At 41.1% G+C, this 21,151-nt stretch overlaps 1 protein-coding gene across 1 annotated transcript in view; it reads left to right on the top strand.

Annotated features, from left to right (window-relative positions):
- The window catches only part of TRPM3 (transient receptor potential cation channel subfamily M member 3), a 263,509-nt gene that overhangs the window by 193,125 nt on the left and 49,233 nt on the right, over positions 1–21,151 (top strand). Inside the window, exons 19-20 of the mRNA XM_037155024.2 lie at positions 1,721–1,972; positions 7,580–7,754. Of these exons, the coding sequence (XP_037010919.2) occupies positions 1,721–1,972; positions 7,580–7,754 (427 nt within the window). The remainder of the gene's footprint in view (positions 1–1,720; positions 1,973–7,579; positions 7,755–21,151) is intronic.

The following is a 21,151-nucleotide window of genomic DNA, read 5'->3' on the forward strand; positions in this document are numbered from 1 at the left end:
TAAGACCTCCCTTTCATATTGTTTCAGGCCAAAGTAAGCCTAAAGGATGATATGCCAATGCAAATACATAGTCGCACGTTAGAACTGTCCCCAGTCTTTTCTCTTTCCTTTGAGAGGTCCTGAGTTGGGAAAGGGGTGGGTCACCACTCCAAGAGAGAAAAGTCTTGGGGATAAATGAAAATGATTCATGCAAGTAGCCCTGCTGCATAGCCTCAGCGGGCCGGCTTCCCTGGCTCCTCATGTCCTGGGGGAGGTTGTGGTACCTGGTGGATGGCAACTCCCACTGTGTAATGGCATTTCACACAGCATGTATGAGCAAAAAGGCACCTATAGAGTAGGGTGAGTCAGAGCCCTCCCAGCAGTTAAGGGACTGGAGAGTTGCTGTGAGATGTCTATACAACAGTCAGTCAGTCAACAAATAGTTTTTGAGTATTATGTGACAGGCTCTGGGGAAGGGGGCCTGCCCTCCCAGTTTACAGTCTAGTGGAGGGAGGTGATAGATAGATAGATACAGAGATAGATAGACGCACAGACACACACATACTAAGCAAGCACACAGAAGTTAATTTCATATATAGAGAAAAATATTCCAAAGATAAAACAAGGAAGAAAATTAGAGAGTGACCTGGCCTTGGAAACTGCTACACATAGAGTATTCAAGGAAGGTCTTCCTAAGAAGGAAAAGTGTGAATGGAGACCCTGAGTATGAGAAGAAGCCAAACATGTAAAAACCTGGAAGGAACAAATGCCCAACAGAATGAACAAGTGCAGATGTCCTGAGCATAGGATGGATTTGTCGTGCTTACGAGCAGACAGACCCCCGTGGCTTCAGGGGCAGGGGAAGGGAAAGAGTATGGCGGGACATCAAATGAAGCCACGATAAGGAGTTTGGATCTTTCTCTGTTTGTAATGAAAGCTATTAGAAGATTGATTGACACATTCAATTACCATAACTTGCTTTGGTTTTTATTGTTCTTGTTCATCTATCTCTCAAGTCACTCTCTTTTTAAAAATAAGTTACAATTTACTTGTAAGGAAATACACAACTCATAAGGGTACGTACAGCTTGATGGGTTTTTAACTACACATACAATTGTGCACTCACCCCCCAGGGCATGGCTTAAGTTTTAAGGACTCTGCGTCTGCTCCGAGAATGGATGGGGCCAGGGCAGGCAACAGTGGCAGCAGGGGTACCAGTGCAGAGTCCATTGCCCTCACCTGGGAGATGTGATAAGGCTTAGAACAGCGTGGCAGCACTGGAGGTGGTGAGAAGTGGTTGGATTCGGTTGTATTTAGAAATAGAGGGGATAGGACACGTTGCTGCAGAGGATCTGGTTGTAAAAGAAAACAATAAAGGAGTCTTCCCAAGTTAGTGGTCTGGGTAACTCAGTATGTGGTGCCGTTTACCGAGACAGAGGAGGACTGCAGATATTTCCAGGGTATTAGGGATCAATAATTTTATAGGAAAGCCCTAATTTGTGTCTCAGAATTGTAAGGCAACCCGAAAGATCAAACTTATTACTTATAGCTGCCTGTGGAATATATGCATCTGCATGACCCAAGTTTTGCTCAGTTGTACATGTACAGCACGCAAGCACTCAAGTAGACACAGACAGACAAAACAAGTGGCCCATGTCAACTAACAGACCAAGCACTTTCCAACTTGGCTAACAATATAGACGGAAATCCTAACTAACTCCCTCTCTTCCCTGCCTTTTAGATTCTGATGTCAGAGCCAGGGAAGTTACTGCAGAAAGTGAAGGTCTGGCTGCAGGAGTACTGGAATGTCACGGACCTCATAGCCATCCTTCTGTTCTCTGTGGGGATGATCCTTCGTCTCCAAGACCAGCCCTTCAGGAGTGATGGCAGGGTCATCTATTGTGTGAACATCATTTACTGGTACATCCGTCTATTAGACATCTTCGGCGTGAACAAGTACTTGGGCCCTTATGTAATGATGATTGGAAAAATGGTAAGCAGGGTTCTCTGATGTCATGTGACAAGTTCTTAGAGGAGGAGTAGAAAAAATAGGAGGAGGGAGATCATTGGCTTGGGCTGGCCATCAAGGTCTAACTGAGAGGGCCCTGTTTTATTTTTTAATTCCTTTTGAATGTTCTGAAGCTTGACTACCTCTCTCTATATAACTGGACAATTAGCCATCCCTCATCCATTTTCTTACTAAAATATATATATAAAGATTATATACTTTGTGCCAAGCACCAGACTAGGAGTTGGGTATATAAAGGTGCTCATTCCATAGACTGAGGGTAAGAGAAAGAGAAATAATTATCATACAGCATGAGAGTGCAGTAATTGATGTGTATATAAAGTACCACAAAACACAGCAAAGAGAAAGTAGGTCAGGGAAGGTTTCACACAGAGGTTATATTTTTGCTGGATCTTGGAGAAGTCTCCACTCCAAATATTTAACAGATTTTTAACATGGCTTTTTTTTTAAATGAAGTGCTAGGAAAATGCCTTTCTCTACACAAAGGGGAAAAAACATAGTTTATTTGAATTCAGTTGTTAGGTTGTACTTGAATTAGTTTCTATCAATATATCATGCATTTTGTTACACTACGAGAAAAAGATGTCTGTTAAAAACTAGGTTCCAGAGTGATGCCCTACTTATCTTTTATTCTTTAAAAAGGAATCCCAAGTGGCAAACTAATATGCTTCCCCAACATGGCTGTGGACTTGTTCCAATGCTCCTTGTCGACAGACTTCCTCCACAAGGACCTAGCCCTAGGGGACAGCACTGGGATGGACTGGGGAGTGCCCAGCTGAATCGGCTCCCTCCCCGAACTCACGAGATGAAGGATCAGAGTCTGGGCTGTTCTTTTTGAATCAGTTCTTCCACTTTTATGAGTGTATCCACTACCTCATCTTTATCAGACATTTGTGGAAAAACCAAGTAATCCATCCTACAATGGCAAACACCTCTTATGGAAAAACCGCTTTGCTAATAACTTCTGTACCACTGCCCTTTGAAACCAATAATTTATCAGTAGATATTCTTCATTATTCCCCTTCAAGTTTTACTATGTATGTTATTGCTGCTTACCTTTCAGTCAACAAATCAGTATTTATTACTAGTGTGTGAGTGTGTGTTACTCTACTAAAATGAATCTTGAAGAACCATGACTCTGCCTACAAAAGCACTGACAAGTTTGTGCAAAGAGAGGGAGAACTTGAATCCAAAAGGATAGAATTATGGGACCCTTAGCCATTCATTTAACCTCTGAAACTCAATTTATTCATTTCTTAAGTAGTCCCAATACATGCATATCTTGTAAGGATGTTGTGATGATAAGAAATGACACGTCAAATAGCCAGTAGTGTCTGGCTTATAGTAGGTAGTTGATAAATTATATCTGTTATTATGTTTATATTATGTTTGCTAAAAGGCAGTGATAAGGGGAGAAATTGGTGAGCACAATTATCCTGCTCTATTCCTAATGCTTTTGGACAAAACCTTGCTATTTATAATGCCAGTATTATTTAGGGAAAATATCCCAAACCTATTCTAGAGAAGAAAAAGTTGAATTAAATAAGCTTGAGTTAGACTGAATTCCAAAACCAAATCCCAGTTCAAATGGGTTTAGGGAAAAAAATCATCTTACTCTCTTATACTGACTATAATACAGTCTTCTTTGGACTTTAATAATAAATTTGCAATTGTGGTGAAAATTCCTATCTCTAAAAGCAGGGAGTCTCAACTTAGAGTCTATGGAAGACATTTAAAATACAGGATCTGTGAACCCTCCAGCCAGGTTATACATAAAAATGTATGGGTATATGAATTTTCTGAACAGGGAGGAGAAGCTTCCATGAGATTCTCAAATGGATTCTTACATGGACCCAATGAAAGTGAAGAACTGTATTAGCTGCAAAATTAGACCAAGTTTTCTCAATCTTGACACTATTGGTATTTTGGACAAGAAAATTCATTGTTCTGGGTGGCTATCCTGTGCATTGTAGGATGCTTAGCAGCATCATCTACCCCCTGGATGCCAGTAGTATGCACACATACATACATACAAACACACACAAAATAAAAATATCTCCAGATATTGCCATATGTACCAGTGTGGGAGTAGGGGGTACAAAATTGCCCTGTGTTGAGAACCACTGCATTAGGTGATTACATAATCTGATTGGCTGTTTTATTCTAATGGATTGTTACCTTATTTTATTTCAATACATAAAACTTTAGAAGACCCATACGAACCAAATATATTATTTTTAGAAAGATTGGGTGGCATTTAAATAGTTGAAATTACTAAAGGCAAACTAAAGCAGTAAGATTATTTTAAAACCCACATCTATCATTTTAATGATGGCATAATTATTCCCAGTTTTTATTAGAATTAAACCTTACTATGCAGTGAGCAAGAGAGATGTACTGCATTTACTCTACCTTCTAACTTATGAATGACTTCACTTATCAGCCAAGGATTAGTTGAAAATGAGTATGTTTGGAGGCTTTGTTCTCACTGGGGTTGTTAAGATAATTAGTTCAATGACTGAGTCACTGATGCAGAAGGTAGGTAAAATATGCCTATAGAATTTATCAGGAAGCCAGATGGATTTCCAGGCTGGAAGCCCAACAAAATATGCCCAGATGTGATTGCACTCAAAGTCCCTCAACATTAGAAAGTCCCTGCTCAGTACTAAAAACTGCCAAATAAACTGTGCCCTGTAGTCTAGGGACACACAGCTGCTAAGATACCTGAATACAACACCAATCAAGTATGATTCCAATGGATCTTTAAATCCAGGGTACCACTTCTCAGCGACATTCTCTAAGCCTCTGCACAGCTCACTATATATTGCAGAATAAGAACAACAATAATAATAGCTATCGTTTATAATGTGCCAAACACCATGTCAGACAACATCATTACAACCCCACTAAATAGGTTTTAGTGTCTTCATTTAACAATAGAATAAAGTGAAACTGGGCAAGGGAGAAAAGCAGGATTCAAACTCCTGTCTATTTGACTCCACAGCCTGCCCTACTTCCAACCCCCATGGTAATAATATATTAACATTTGCTGAAAACTGCCCACATCAAGCATTTCATATTTTATCTCATTTAATCCTTACAAAGCAATATGCAATATTATTGTTGTTATTATTATTGCCATTTCAAAAATGAAAAAAAAACCCACAAGATTAAGACCACTTAGGTGTTTTTACTAATAGGGCCAAGGTGAAAAATCTCAGGTAGGGGACACCTGAGAGCACATAATTAACCACTACAGTGTATGTGCTCCTCTCTAAAACACAATGAAGAATTTTTGTAAGAATGAGACAGAATCAGGTCTCTTAATAATGAACCAGCTGGACAATTTAGCTTTAAAAGCATATGTAGCCAGCCCCAGTCCTCACTAATAATGTCCTATTTCTGTACTCCACTCTATCAGATTTTGGTATTCGAATGGAAGCAGATGTCTTTGAAATATATGGAATTGAGTGTTTGGGAAGAATGTTTCTTCTCCTTGATTGTTTTGACCCTTTGGACAAATGTCATAATCAATCTGAATGAAAACTGTCCTGAGAAATGAGAACAGTTGCTGTATTTACTGGCCGAGTTTTCTTGGGTCAGACTAGCCCCTGAATCTCCTGAGTACACACCTTCCTCTCCCCAACCACCTTTTAGTCTATCTAAATAAATATAACATGAAAATCCATTAGTGTTCCTTCATTGGTAGAACTTTTTGTAAATAAATAATGAAAGAATTTTACAAAATAAAAAAGAAAGCAGAAATGAGAAGCCAACCCATGTTTCCCATAAAACTGTTTCAACACAGCTGGCTTGCTCATCATGAGAGTTTGAGGCCACTAACTTGTGAAAGGAATAACTAATGAACCAGGGCATATATTTTAAAGACAGTAAAAAATATGAATTTAATGTCACATTTTGAGAGATTCTTATTTCATTTCAAAGTCATACGTTCCTTGAGAGATGGATTTTGAAGTTACTGCAAAAGTTAATAAACTGACCTAAACTGTACTGAGCCAGTATCCTAATGCAAACAGAAAGACTGAAATATTTAAATTCCAATAACAGGCACCTTGTCATGTATTTCCTTGAAAGTCTTTATTATCATTGATAAGACTATCAATGGTCTTTCTTTGCGGATGAACATTCCTTCAGGAAGTTTAGTATTCAAGAAATAGTCTTCTGTATTGTATGGTCTGATACAAAGGAGAGAAACAAATCTCCAACTAGTTTAAGCCCAGGAGGGATGCACTGATTTATAGCGGGGCATGATGCAACTGGCCTTAATGGCTACTGCAGCCAGGCTGTGAACCACTGTCAGGACATGCTCGCTCTCTCTCTCTCTCTCTCTCTCTCTCTCTCTCTCTCTCTCAAATATCTGCTTCATTCACTCTGATCAGTAGTGGGGCACCTAGCCTCAGACACTCTGAATTAACATCATTACAGAAAGACAAAGGGAGTATCTCTTTCCCAGCTTCAGTTGAAAAGTATCCAAAGAGAGGTCCTTGTTGGATTCTTACGTAACATGCTTACCTCCTATCACTGCTGTGGCCAGAGGGTGAGGTGCCATGATCACCCTAGCCAGGAAAAGACACCTACCTCTGTGTCCAAAATGGATGGGGATGGTTCATAAAAGTAGAAGGCAATGGGTTCTGGCCAGGTAAAATTATAGATATTACATCCACATCTATTTTTACTGATAAAAAGAAAGTAATCTGTCATAGAAGAAACAGATTCCAAATAACATGGGTCATGAAAACAAGCGAAAAAGAAAGAAGCACAGGAGAAGACGTTGTACTTGACTATGGTCAAGAGATTTTGTAAACATGTCTGGATAAAAATCCAACCTTTCAACAGCAGGCACAGGAGTGGGCTACCTGATTCTAATGCCTACAAGAGCAGACGCCCTTCATAACTGATAGGATATGCTGCAGGAGACGAAAGTGCAGAACAAGTGGCTCTCCGTGAGACTGGCTTGTTGTAGAACACCTCACAATGAGCAGGGCCACACGGGTGACATCACATGTGCTGGGTGTTGGTTGTCCGAGCTGTGTTTACAAATGATTATTTTCTTGAGCTTTCCACCTCCTCATTAGCTATTCAGAACTGAGAGAATTTATGGCATTGCAATACTTCTTGAAATAGTTCCACTAACCCAATTCCAATTTTGCTAAGAAAGAGACCCAAGAAGGGAATTTGCCTCCCCCAGGAACAGAATAAAAAGTTAGCACTAAATTTGTACAGATACCCAAACTCCAGTGTTTACAAAATTTCACTCCCAGGTATCATGTTGACAGGGCCCACAGACAACAATGGAAAGTGAAGGGGTTCCACTGGGCATATGTTTGAGGTTTTTTTAAATGATTGTTGAGTTACTGATAAGATTGCTTGGACGTTGGTTTCAAGAGACCAAGTGTCCTCTTATCAAGACACAGCTCCCTATCTAAACATCCGTCATGAGCATTATCAAACATGAACCTCCTTCAGAGGTTTCTATCAATGTCATTGTCATTGGGACACTCAATCATATGAGTTTTCTTTGTTTCTCCCTCTTCTTCCCCACCCTTCCAGATGATAGACATGATGTACTTTGTCATCATTATGCTGGTGGTGCTGATGAGTTTTGGGGTTGCCAGGCAAGCCATTCTCTTTCCCAATGAGGAGCCATCATGGAAATTGGCCAAGAACATCTTCTACATGCCCTATTGGATGATTTATGGGGAAGTGTTTGCAGACCAGATAGACCGTAAGCAAGTTTATGATTCTCATACACCAAAGTCAGGTATTTAACTTCAATTGGGTCGTGTCTTTTCCAAGTTCATTTGTTTGTTCTCAATAAATGGCTCAAGATAGAGGACCAATTCCTAGCTTGTTATCTTGAAGGAACAAAAAACAATTACAGAAAGTGAATAGGCAATTTCAATAGCAAAGCGGTCCTCCGATGTTTCCTCAGGTATGTCTTTCTGTGACATGAATCAACATCTGGTATGCCAAATTGGATCAAGAAACAAACCTTTAACAAGATTGAAGTTCTCTAGAGATTTAAACCCTTAGGGCCATGTGTTGACTATTTCAGTATTAGTAATATATTACATCACTATGCCCCACCCCTACCCCAGTCTGTAAAAAATAAATTCCTTGGGTTTGACTTCAGAACAAATAAACGATTCTCAATTTCACCATCAGAATTCAAGAGTGATGGCCAACATCTGCATGGTGTTTTCCTTGAGCTGGAAACTATTCTCCGGCTCCCTTTCCCACTGTCTTAAATTATGTGCTTTTGAGACTCAAAAGAAGCTAGTATTCATTGCCTGAAAGTATGGAAAATGCCCTAGGTTATAAACTGAGTTGCTTGCTGTAAATGCCAAAAATAAAATAGTATCTATATAATGAAGTGATTCAGTGTGGGGAGAGAGCAACAGCAGCAGCAAGCCCCTAATGTTTCAAGCCCTAATAGATACTGACTTTCTATAATAAACACTCTTGTTGTATAGAGTGTGAAGATAGTTGTATCCTAGGAATCGGCTCCAGAATTTTATTTGGACCAAATGTCAGGGCATACCAGGCACTGGGAAGTTGTTTGAGAAGAAAGCATCAGGAAAGGAATATCTTTCAGTGTGAAGGAGTTGAATCCCAAGAGCAACAATTTCTCATTTTCCCTGAGGACTTTAGCTCTAGAAATAACATCCCTCCAACCTTGTTGAATTAACATTTTTCAGACATTTTTTGCTGACAGGCCAGCCATCTAAGCCCTGGACTATGGACATGGATTAGAGTTACATAACCAGGTAGTAGAGCTTATTAAGAGCAGGAGCAGAGACTAGTCAGCCCCTTCTTCCATCCCCACCAGTCCCAGGTAGGACTGAGACCAGACAAGTAAGGACAGAGCACCGGACTGTGAGTCCCGCAGGCCTGGCAAGAGCATGTGTCCACTGGAAACAGCACACACCACTACGTCATGTTCCCTTCCACGGTGAATCTTGAACAAATATCCATTCCGTCCCAAATGAGTTATCTGAGGCAAGAAGGCTTTTTGGAACACCTAATTGGAACAAATACTCATTTCACAAGACTTAGCCAGTTCACCGAGGAAGAATTTTAACTCCCTCTCCCAGATGAGGTGTCTTCAGCTGACAATGCACAGCCTTCACCAAGACAGCTTTGCAGGGACCGGGGGAAGCTCTTTGGGAACTCTCCTCTCAAATGGTTCCTCGAGACAAAATGACACTTAAAATGCCTACCAACGATCATTCTCAGAAACCAAATGTACTATTTTCCCCCAAGAAATTGCTTTACCACTTACATTATTTTGCCTTTTCTAATTTTTCCCCCAAATGAGATTAAGCACCCATGGGTGTTTTAATGATGTAACATTTGGGTCGGAAGAAAGAGGAAGGTGTAGGTGTGTTTTATGAATGGGATTCTGTCTGTCCCTCTACAAGTGGCCATTTATTGATGTTGTACTATGAACCCAGCTTAGTGCAACAAACACCACCATCTGGCTGAATAAGAGGATCTATCATTGTTATTTTAAAAGAAGGGCTGATTGTAGTTTAGAACTCGAAAACCCCCTAGAGAAATAAGAGAGGTGTTTTGTGTGAGTGAAGTATGAAAACAGATTTCCCACATTGTTAACTAGGTCTGCGGTGCTCTATGTGTGTGAGAATAATGTTCTACCCCCGAGCCCAGTATGCAACTGACCCAGCCTTGGATGCCTCCTTCCTGACACCTTCCCCCAACCATTTCCTTTTGGATGTTCTGAAATTGGCTACAGTGGTAGCCACTGTTCTAAGCTAAATCAGCCAGTTTTCTGTCTAGAGTGCTAAAGAATATTTGTCCTTTCTCAAATGGGCATAGAAGGATGCCCCCAAATATGTCATCACATTTGGCCTAGACCATTGACTATTCTTATCCTCTAAATGTTTCGATTTTCACGCGATGGCACTGGGTGGGCCCAAGGGGGATTGGGTAACTGCCCCACCTGGTCATTCAGAACTGCCCGGGAGCCCCACGTACCAAGCTGTTTGAGAAAGGCACAAATCTTTATGCTGGCCTGCAGTGTCTTGCCTCTTTTCTGTGCCGTGGGCAGGCTGGTTTGTGAAGCATGTGTTCAGGCTGATGGGATCTCATATCCGCCTGGACCCACACCTGCCCGGGGTCGACCAAGCCCGTGCTGTGATGTGCCCCGTGGGCTGCTCCAAGTGCTGCTCATTCACACACACCGCAGAGCAACTCATTCCGACCGTAATGCACGCGCTCTGTCTTTTCGTTTTTAACTGCAAAATTGCTGAACCCATTTCATATTTGCACAAATAATCTTCCCTGATTGGGATGAATGTCTGTGGATATATGGGGCCCTAGGGTTGGGTTTTTAACATCTGTCTTACAACTCAGAAGGGGGGACAGCTCTAATGCCCTCACTTTGGGAGATAATAATACTGAACAACAAATTTTTTTTAATATACATTTTCTTTTTGTAATTTGTCCTAAACCCAGAGACTATCAGTAAGGCCAAAAAAGCTAGAATAAGACATAAGGTTACTTTCCAAATATATTTCCAGACTAAAAGAAAAAGAAAAAAAAAATAATGGAGTCACTGTATACTCACAAAATGACAGGTGTTTTTAACCTCTAAACCACAGTGAGTTAACACAAATGATAGTCTGGCTTTAATCTCAGGTAGGCACACAGGCCGAAGTATTTGCTCTGGTGATGGGAGCAGAAGTGAGCGCAGACACCTGATTGGAAGCAGCAGATAGTGAAACTGGGGCGGGGACAGCAGTGTCAGCTCTGCCTAGACACTGTGTCCAGCACCTGATGGACTCCTGGGAATTGAACTTGCTGTTGCTCATTGGTTGGTTGGTTTTCATTTTGTTTTGTTTTGTTTTTTTCAAATGGCTCGTAATTATCTCAGGTGCTTGTTATATAAAATACTAACTCTGCAAACCCCAACCCATGGGCCTCTCTGAGGTGACTTCAGGTTGCTCAATGCATTGTTACCAAATGATGAGATTCGTTTGGGCATCTCATTAAAGTGGGAGCTGCTCAGGATCCGACTGGAGCCTGAGGGGGAAAAAGCCACTCAGAGAAGAGAGCAGCAAAATAAATTTCCAGCACATTCATGCCAAGGCCGAGACAAAGCTAAAATTTGATGGCCTTTCACCAGCTGAGAAACCTGGTTCTGTTTTGGTGTGTGGGGTACCTGGAAGTATACCATTGTTGGCAGAAAAAATGGGGTGTCCCTGGCCTCCTTGAGCCTCTGAATGAATGAGACTACTCTTTATTTACAGGGTGCTCCTGTGTTGCCTGTGGTATGATTCCCTAGGCCATACCAGGACAAGGGGAAGATGAATCATGCTCTTGAATGCATTAAATCAGGGTCTAAATTTAGTCCTTCTTTCTGCCACTCTGAGTATTTTTACAAGTTTGGGTAGTAATGTGAAAGCACTACTTTCTACCACAACAACTTCATGTTATTTGGCTGTTTCCACTTGCACTAAACTAACTAGCCAATCTACATAATGCGTGGATCAGTTCTTTTCTTCTCTCTTGCTGCCTAGGGCTTTCCATCTGAAAAAAATAGGTAATCTGGAGTGAGGGGTTTTTTAGTTGTTTTGGTTTGGTTCTGCTCTACTTCATTAATTAGTACAAAACTTTTGCTATTAAAAAAAATCCTCACTCTGTTGTACCCTTCCTGTCTCTATGAGGTTGACTGGATTTAAAGTGTTGTTTTTGTTGAAAAATAAGGAGCGTGTATGAGCATATAAAGCTAAAACCCTCTCCTGCATTACTTTTCTGCCTCAAATTATGTTCCTCACTTCAGGTGTGGAAATTAGAATCACTCAAGGCCAATGTCTAAAATATGCCTGTGTGTGGTGAAACTTAGAACAGCACAAACAAAGAAGATGGCTATTGTTATGCACTTCAGTTGTGAAAACTCCAGGGCTCTGCATCTGTTTGGTATTCAGGACTGACCTTCTCTAAAGGATTCAGAGCACACTAATGCCTAACAGCTATTGAGTGGGGAGTGTTGCCTGGCCAGAGAAAGTATTTTGAAAGAGGAAAAACTTGAGACAGTGCCAACTTTTGGGAAAGGGGTGAATTGTTTTGCTGGGTTTTGTTTTCACAAATTGCTAAGGAAGCAAGCCAATGTGAGGCACCACCCCCATCTCTGTCCCTGAAAGTCAGTTTATATTCTAAGGAATACCTACCTAACTTGTTTACTAATGCAGATGAGGCTTAGTGGCTTCACAAATGGCAGAGCCATCTACAGACAGACCTTTGTGATGATTTTGTATGCCATTGTGATCAACATTTGTTTCACTATCATAATATTCATTTAGCCTTTGCTTACAGGTTGGCCTCCATTTTTAATTTGTTTATTCTTCATTCAATAGATATTTATTTTCTTCCTACTATGAGCTGGACCCAGAGATACAGAGATGAGCATGACAGAGATGCCATCTTCAAGGAGTTTACAGTCCAGGAGAGTCAACCCCATGTTGACAGTATTAGGTGTAGATGGAGCCCAAAAATGAAAGTATTCAGGACTCCTGGGGTGAGACTAGGGACATGATAGATGAAACCTTGCAAAGAATAAGAAGGTTGAGCTGAGCCCTGAAATATGAGCAGACATTTGCTAGGCAGAAAGGAGAAGAGGGGTAGGAAGGAGAACAATGGCATTTCAAACAGAAAGTTATCATGGCAAGTTCCAGGCACAGCAGATAGATAATTGAATATGGGTGACTGTAGGGTGAAAGGCAGGAGGCAGGAAGCAGAACAGATGGGTCTGAAGAGAGAGACAAGAGCCTAGATCTTGGAGGACTTATACTCCATGCTTGGGTAGTTCCATAATGTGGTATATGTTTTAGCAAAACTGTAAGGATCCATAAAAGGAGTTGAGATGGGAGGTGAGAGGACGTTAGCTAATGCAACAGCAGTCTTGGTAGAGACGGTGAACTATAAGAGACTTTAGGGAGGTAAAATCCGAAGGACCTGGACAGAAGTCAGATGGTGCAGAAGGCGGTTGGAGTGAAGTGGATAAGGGTTTAAGATGGAGCAGTTGAAGGTCACTGCAAGGTTTCTGGCTTAGTCTAAGAGGTGATGTCACGTACTGATATAGAGAACCAAGAAAGAGGAAGAACGGGGGGTTGGGTAGAAGATTCAATTGTGGTTGGGTTGATTTTGAGGTCCACTTGGAAATGCCAGGAACACCATGAAGGAGACTCTTTTGTATATAAAGCTCTGGAGCTAAGTAGAAAGAGCTGGACTAGAGATATAGATTTGAGGATCAAGAATATAACTATGAGCTCAGGCCTGCGAACCAAAAGATTGCAGTTCGATCCCCAGTCAGGACATATGCCTGGGTTGCAGGCCAGTTCCCAGCAGGGGACACACAAGAAGCAACCATACATTGATATTTCTCTCCTTCTCCCCTTCCCTTCTAAAGATATATAAAATTTAAAAAAAAAGAATATAACTATGAGTTAAAGCTATGGAAGAGGGTGGGCTTGCCAGGGGAGATAAGTAGAGAGAAAAGAGAAGTCCAGAGTCCAACACTGGACGTGGAGGAGTCAGTAGCGTCCAATGCAAGATAAGAGTCCACCTGGGTAAATGTTTAGAGGAGTCCATTCAATTTGACCTTTGGGGTGTCACTGGTGACTTTAGCTAGAAAATAATCACTTCGGTGGTGAGTGCAAAGCCAATCGCAGTGATTTAAGAGTAGAGGAGTATCAAGGTGAAGCATTTACTGGGGAAGAGGGAGAGAAATGTTGTACATGTACGCGGGGGGTGTTGATGACGTGGCGCTTTGAGAAGAAGAGTCAGCAGTCACTCATCTGTGGAGGATACTTTCCCAAGACCCCCCTGTGAATGCGTAAAACTGGGAATAGTATTGAATCCTTATATATACTATGTTTTTTCCTTAGACATACATACTTGTGATAAAGTTTAATTTATAAATTAGGAACAGTAAGAGATTAACAACAGTGACTAGTAATAAAATAGAACAATTATAACTGTAATAAAAGTTCTGTGAATGATCTCTCTCTCCTCTCTCTCTTTTCTCCTTCTCTCTCTAAATTTCATTGTACTGTGCTCACTCATCTTGTGACAATGTGAAGCGATGCAGTACCTACATGATGAGATGAAGTGAGATGAGTTGATGTAGGGATTGTGACATAGTAGCATTAGGCTACTATAGGGGATACTGGAACACAAGCACTGTGACAACTGAGAGGGCTACTAAGTGACCAATGGTGGGAGGGTATACAGCATGGACACAGTGGACAAACGGGTAATTCACATCCCAGGTAGGACAGAGTAGGATGGTGTAAGACTTCATCATGCTACTCAGTACAGAGCCCAATTCAAAACTTATGAATTGTTTATTTCTGGTATTTTTCATTTAATTGTTTGAGATGCCATTGACCACAGATAACTAAAACCTCAGAAAGTGAAACCTTGGATAAGGAGAACTACTCTAAAATTTTGTAATCACTATGCAGGGAAGTCACTGACTCAGTACTGTCAAAGAATTGCTTAGGGCCACCAATTTGCATAGTTAGGTTGTCTGTGTTCTGTCAAGATTCAGCAGCCCATATCAGGAAAAACAAATATTTGTATTAATCTAAGAGGGAAGCATTGCAGTGTAAGTCTGGCAGAAAGAAAGGGGACTGAGCTTTTTGAAGATGTTTGCAAGTATTCTTACAGTTATGCCTTATGAGAACTACGATGAAGGGAGAAAGAAATAAAGGTATATTGTTGGTAAGTACCTAGGGGGGGAAATGATCATAGGACTGGAGGTCTAACATGAGCACCAAGTGCATTGAGAACTAAGAATCCACCCCAGCTGGTGTAGCTCAGTGGATTGAGTGCAGATCTGCAAACCAAAGGATTGAGGTTTGATTCCCAGTCAGGGCACATGCCTGGGATGCAGGCCAGTTCCCAGCAGGGGATGCACAAGAGGCAATCATACATTGATATTTTTCTCCCTCTCTCCTTCCCTTCCCCTCTAAAGATAAATAAATAAAATCTGCAAAAAAAAAAAAAAAGAACTAAGAATCCTATAGGTAGTGGTGATAAGACAGTGTGGTCAGAGAATGGTAAATTGCCATACAGAATTAAAAGGTGGAAAATTGTAGATTAATGATAAGATCCAGGGGTGGCTATGAGAATGGATTCTAAGATATATTGGAATTGAGGTCAAGCATCTCGAAGATAGGTTCTTCTGTGTTTGTCAATGCAGATATTGACAAGAAGACTCTGATCAGGATGACCTGAAACTCAGAGGAGAAAGGGCTCTTTGCACAAGAGGGAAAAGCAGAGATTTGGAAGAGGCATAGAGTATCGATGAGAATGTAAACACTGTTTATGGGAGCCACAATGGTGGATGTACAAGAATGTATAATTTTTATCTGAGAAGTTTACAAGGAGGTGATGTCTTCCTGCAAAATGGGTTTTTAGTTAAGGCAAGAAACTAGGAAAGTAGGCTTATGTAAGTAGGAGAAAGCAGTGGAGTTTGTGTCCAATTATAATAGAGTGCAAGAAGGCTCTGGAGAAAGGGAGGAAAGGGAGAAATTATGGGAAAATTCAGTGGGCAGAAAGCCCAGCACCATATGAGGGCAAGCAGCATAGGGGAGGATAGTTGACCAGAACAGCTGGCATCACAGGAATAGATGATAGATAAAGGAAGCGTGGTGGGAATAAGTTTTCCAGAGTTCTGAGGCAGATGACATCGATGAAGACTGGAACCCTAGCAGCATAAGAGGCTAGATGAGGCTAATGATATCTAGGTCTCGTAGGCAGTCTGGAGTAGCCTTTGCTCAGGTTTCCAAGACTGTACCGGGGACAGACTGTTCTGTACCCTAAAAGGGTGGAACTCTAGACTTTGTGTAGTGGTGCAGAACAACCAGATGGCTGGGGAAGTCTCTACCCCAGAGGCGGCTTCCCTTTTGCAATCAGCAGTGGCCTGTGATTCCAGAGAAGCATCACTCATCACCTTTCAGAAGAATGAGCTCTTATGATCAGCTTGGGATATTCCATTTTTCTCTAACCTTTTCTAGACTTGCTCATATCTTTTTTTTTTTAATTTTTACTATTGACACTATTGCAGATGCCCCCATTTTCCCCCCTTTGCTCCCTTCCTCTCAGCCCCCACTGCCTCTTCCCTCTGGCCATCACCACACTGTAGTCTGTGTCCAAGGGTTATACATATACACTCTTTGGTGAATCCCTTCACCTTCTGGCCTATAATTAAATTTAGTGCTTGGTCCATCTTGACCATTTCCAGCCTCCTTATAACTCTGCCATTAGCAGAGTGCTTTTGGTACATCTGAGGTGTGCATGACTCCAAAACCCATGCTTTTTTTTACTCTAGAACAAGTACCCCTAGTAAACCTCGCATAACCCTATTGAAAATAAGGCATCAGCAAAAGGGACATATTTAAAATTCTCAAAACCTTCTCAAAGGAGCACCAAACCACTTCCCAAAAAAATTGTACTTGGCAGAGAAAAGTTGACTTCCCATCTAGTTGTTGGAACTATTTTGCCACCTGTGAAGAACTAACTTATCACTGGGCAGAAAAGGTCTAACAAATGTGTATCCCTCCATAGAAGCAAATCAGCATGATTGCCATAAAAACTATGTTGGCACTTGTCCTCTTCAGCATATGCAAAAGTGATCTAAAAATGGGAGTCTGCGAGATTTAGAGAAGAAAGTAAAGTTTATGGCAATTCTGAGTACTAAGCCAATAGTGAGAGACTTCAGAAAGGTTTCATGTGTTTGCCAGCAGAAAAGTAGAAATAATGTTTACTTTGAGCATGTTAAGATGAAATTAATCATTAAGAAACAGTAATACTCCAACGCTTGTTGGGTGGCTCAGTTCATTGGAGCCAAAAAGGTTGCAGGTTTGATTCCTGGTCTAGACACATACCTAGATCCCTGGTTGGGGTACATATGGGAGGTGACTGATTGATGTTTCTCTCTGACATCTCTCTCTCTCTCTCTCAAATCATTAAGCATATCTCAGGTGAGGATTTAAAAAAAAAACAATAATACTCCATACTCTACCTAGACATTATAGATATAATCAACTACAGGTAAGGAAAGGTAATCACTGTAGATTGAATACTGGAAACAACTTCATGGTGTGTAACTCAACCCAAAAAGATATTAGAAAACCTGCCTTTGCTGGTGTGGCTCAGTGGATTGAGTGCTGGCCTGCCAACCAAAGGGTGACTGGTTTGATTCCCAGTCAGGGCACATGCCTAGATTGCTGGCCAGGTCCCCAGCAGGGGGTGCATGAGAGGCAACCATACATTATATTTCTTTCCCTTCCTTCCCTTCCCTCTAAAAATAAATAAATAAAACCTTTAAAAAAAACCAAAGTATTTTAGAAAAATCTAGAATATCATTTAAAAACAAAACAGAAAGGGCTAATGCAAAACTGTGGTGTGAATCTGTGCCTGACACACCAAGTATAATACTGATCACTGTCCCTCAAAGAAAACAGATACATTGAGCTAGAGCAGAGCATCCAAACTGATCAGGGGGATTAATGGAAAACTGCAATCTGAAGAGAGAGCAGGCAGATTAGAGCCCTTCGCGATGCAGGATGAAAGTGACCGTGACTGAGGTCCATGGGTTCCCAAAGTGATTTTCTGCGGACAAAGTGAATGTGAAATGGATCCCCACATCCCAGTAAACTTGAGCCAAGACTCCTCCGAAGTATGAAAATGGTAGACTCAAGTCAAATAAAAGAAATACCATTCTACAAGGCAAGAGGAGAATTTATGGGATTTATTTCCACCAAGAGATGTTACAGGATAAACAATACAGTCTTAAAGAGACTTTTTAAATATTATCTTTGTAATTATAAAAAGAAAGACTTTGAACAAAAATGGCTTTTTTCCTACACAGAAATCATTTTCTTTTGGAGGAAAAAGATGAGAAAAAGTGGAAGAAGATTCTACTGTACAGCAGAGGACCCAAATCATAGAAATGACATGGATAATACAAAATGGCATATAACCCAAATCACATGTAAACATTAGTGAAGAAGACACCCAGTCTAGCACATTGCTGATACCATTAGTGTGGCTCTCAGATCCCCTCTCATCACCCTTTACCAAAGTTGTGCACCCATCCTCTGGCTTCTGTGTGCTCTGTTGCTAAGAGCTGTTAGCTGTGAACTTCGTACAATTGCCCTTGAGCAGCTGGGCCCTTAAGCAGGTGGTGGAGTCTCTTCACCACCCAGAGAGCCTCCCATGCCTGAGAGTTTTGGTATCTCTTGGACATCTGTACTCTGATGATGCCCGTTGGGAAGAAAATGGTGGGCAGCATATAAAAGCCTTGGTTCCTTATCTCTTGCTTAAGTGGGAAAAACTACTACCTTCAGGACTGCAGAATAGCTTCCTGAATATGAGGTGCAATTCATACTCCAGAAAGCCCTGTGGGATCAGACTAAGCCTCAGACCTGAAATTTTACCCAGTCCATATCCTCCACTTTCCACCCGATTTCTCTTCTGAGCACTGCCTTAGCAAATCACTTTCACCTGATCCTTTGCTAAGGGTCACTCCTAGAAGAACCCAATGTAAGACAGTCACTCAGGCTTCTCAGATACAACCTGGCCTTGTGTGTGCTGGAAGCTCAGGGACCTTCCTTGAAGTGCAAGGTAGGAGGCCATGGGGCACCCAGATTATATAGAGGCATAGCTTGGAGATATTGCAGGTTCAGTGCCAGACCGCCACAATAAAAATGAGTCTCACTACAAGGTGAGTCATAATGTTTTTGCTGGTGGAAGGTCTTGCCTTCAAGTTGTAAAAAAAAAAGTCAACATCTGTGAAGCACAATAAAGTGAAGCTCAATAAAACGGAGTATGCCTGTATAAAGCAGATGGTCAATCTAGTCATCTGTATTAACAAGAGTCTCTCTCTCTCTCTCATTACAAATGATGGAAACTTATTTGCACTGTACTTTTTTTTATTTTGTGCTGCAGTTCTCAAACACTTGAAGTAAACGGCTCTAACTCAAGACATTCTGTTCCTAGGAGTCACTGACAGATGTCATTCATGAAGCTGCAAAGTTTATTCCAACCTTAGAATCTTATATTCCACCGTACTTCTCAAATCCCTCCTCTGCACCAAGCAGGCCCTATGAGGAAACAGGAAGATGTGTAGCCACTGTTCTTGTTTTCGGAGTTTATCACCTTGGTGAGGATCAGCCAAGTTCTGTGAAGTGTCAGGTGGCATTGGCAGCCATACAGTCTCTGCTGTAATTCCTCAAAATGACAATAAGTAAATTAATGAGTGCAGCTGTGTTTCAATAAAACTTTATTCGCCCAAATAGGAGGCATGCCAGATTTGGCCCACAGGCTGTAGTCCGCTAGCCCCTCATCTGCACCATCCAGCCCTGCTGTTGCCCTGGCTACTCTCCCCTTACTTCAGGTGAGGAATATGTGAAACCAGAGGTTCAGGATGGAATCAATTTCCTGTTTGACATTTTATCCAAATACATAAGATGGCACTGCTTCGTGCAATTATTCTTTTAGAAAAAGTTTTATTCTGCCCCCTTCATATAAAAAAGATCAAAGGAGAAGAAGTCTGTTGTTGAATTGGTGTCTAAGGAAACCACTCTGCTTTAGGAGTGGGTATAGCTCCCAGACCATAAATGCAGATTCTGCCAGAAAATCAACTTTATTTTTTATTATAATTCCACTTATTTCTATTTTGAACACCTATCCCCCTAAGGCGTTACAAAGCCAATACCCACTTGAAAGACAGAAATATATAAATGAGTATTTCACAATGTTTTCTACTTTATAGATTTGACCATCTCGTCAATAAAAACAAGGTCCACATAATCAAGATAAGCTTATTGGCTCTAGGTGTGCTAGACGTAATCTTCGTGTTTTCAGAGAGGGGGTTAGTATATGAAGGAATCATAACCTGGTGTCATAATAAATCATCTAATAGTATTGCTCAAGGGATTTCTTAAATTCCCAGAATGTGAGTAGGCCTGGCAGATTCTTCCAGAATAGCCCCGTACAGTAGAATCTTCTGTGATGATGGGACTGGTCTAGATCCACTTTGTCTGATTTTACAGCTTCTAGTCACATGTGGCTAGTGAGCCTTAGAAATGTGGCCAGTGTGAATGAGAAAGTGAGTTTTGAATTTTGTTTAATTTTAACTAATTTAAATAGCTGCATGTTGCTAGTGGTTACATATTGGACAGCTCAGCCCTAGAATATAAAAGTGCTTTGGAATGGCAGCTCCACTAGAGCGGGGCCATCTCTGCCATGTTCCCTGCTGTAGCCTCAGCATCTCTAACTGTGTCTGGCACGTGGTCAGTGCTCAGAAAATAGTTGGTGCTTAAATTAAACCCCTTCAAGTAAGGAATAAAAAGACAGTGAGGTTGGTATCTCCTTTGCACAATCAAAAGAATATTTCAATGACTATGTATAAAAGGGAATTAAATTTTTTTTCAGTAGAAAGGGTGAAAAGGAATTGCGTTTATTATAAAGGAATTTAAAATTTGGATTAAGTTAAATGTAATGATCATGGATATGCTTCAGAGAGTGAGAGAAAGAGAGAAGTGAATTCAAAAGAAATCCTAGAATTGATAACTCCCTACAATTTAGTCAAATAAGGTTCAAGAAATGCTCATTAAACAAGTCATCCTTCTAGTCTATGTGCAGAAATCACTTGTTGTTCAGCTATAAAAAAGAGAGAAAGGAAAAGAGGAAGAGAAGGGAAGGGGAAGGGAGGGAAAGCCCTTGGTTGCTGCGGCAGCTGAGAAAGAGAGAGAGCTGTGGGAGCCCAGCAGTGGGACCAGATGAGACCCAAGCTGAGAGCCCTGCCCACACCGCACCATGCACACTGGAGGAGGTGGCTGTGTGTGCTATAACTGCAGCCTTTCCAAAGGCACAGTGTTCTGACCGAACGCCATGAAGCAGATGGCTGATTTCACTCAAAGCAGAGCAGAGTACATCCTTTCTGATAACATGGCAAGACTTTAACCCATCTGTACTCACAGCCACCAAAAACTAGACTGATCTCGATACAGGTTAACTGTTAGCAGACCATCTCAACAGGACTCACACAGTAATTGTCTTTTCTCAAATGTGACAGAGTCTGAATAAACT

Source organism: Artibeus jamaicensis, unplaced genomic scaffold (assembly GCF_021234435.1).
Source record: "Artibeus jamaicensis isolate MK-2021 breed Jamaican fruit bat unplaced genomic scaffold, CSHL_Jam_final scaffold_1964, whole genome shotgun sequence".
Classification (NCBI taxonomy): Eukaryota; Metazoa; Chordata; class Mammalia; order Chiroptera; family Phyllostomidae; genus Artibeus; species Artibeus jamaicensis.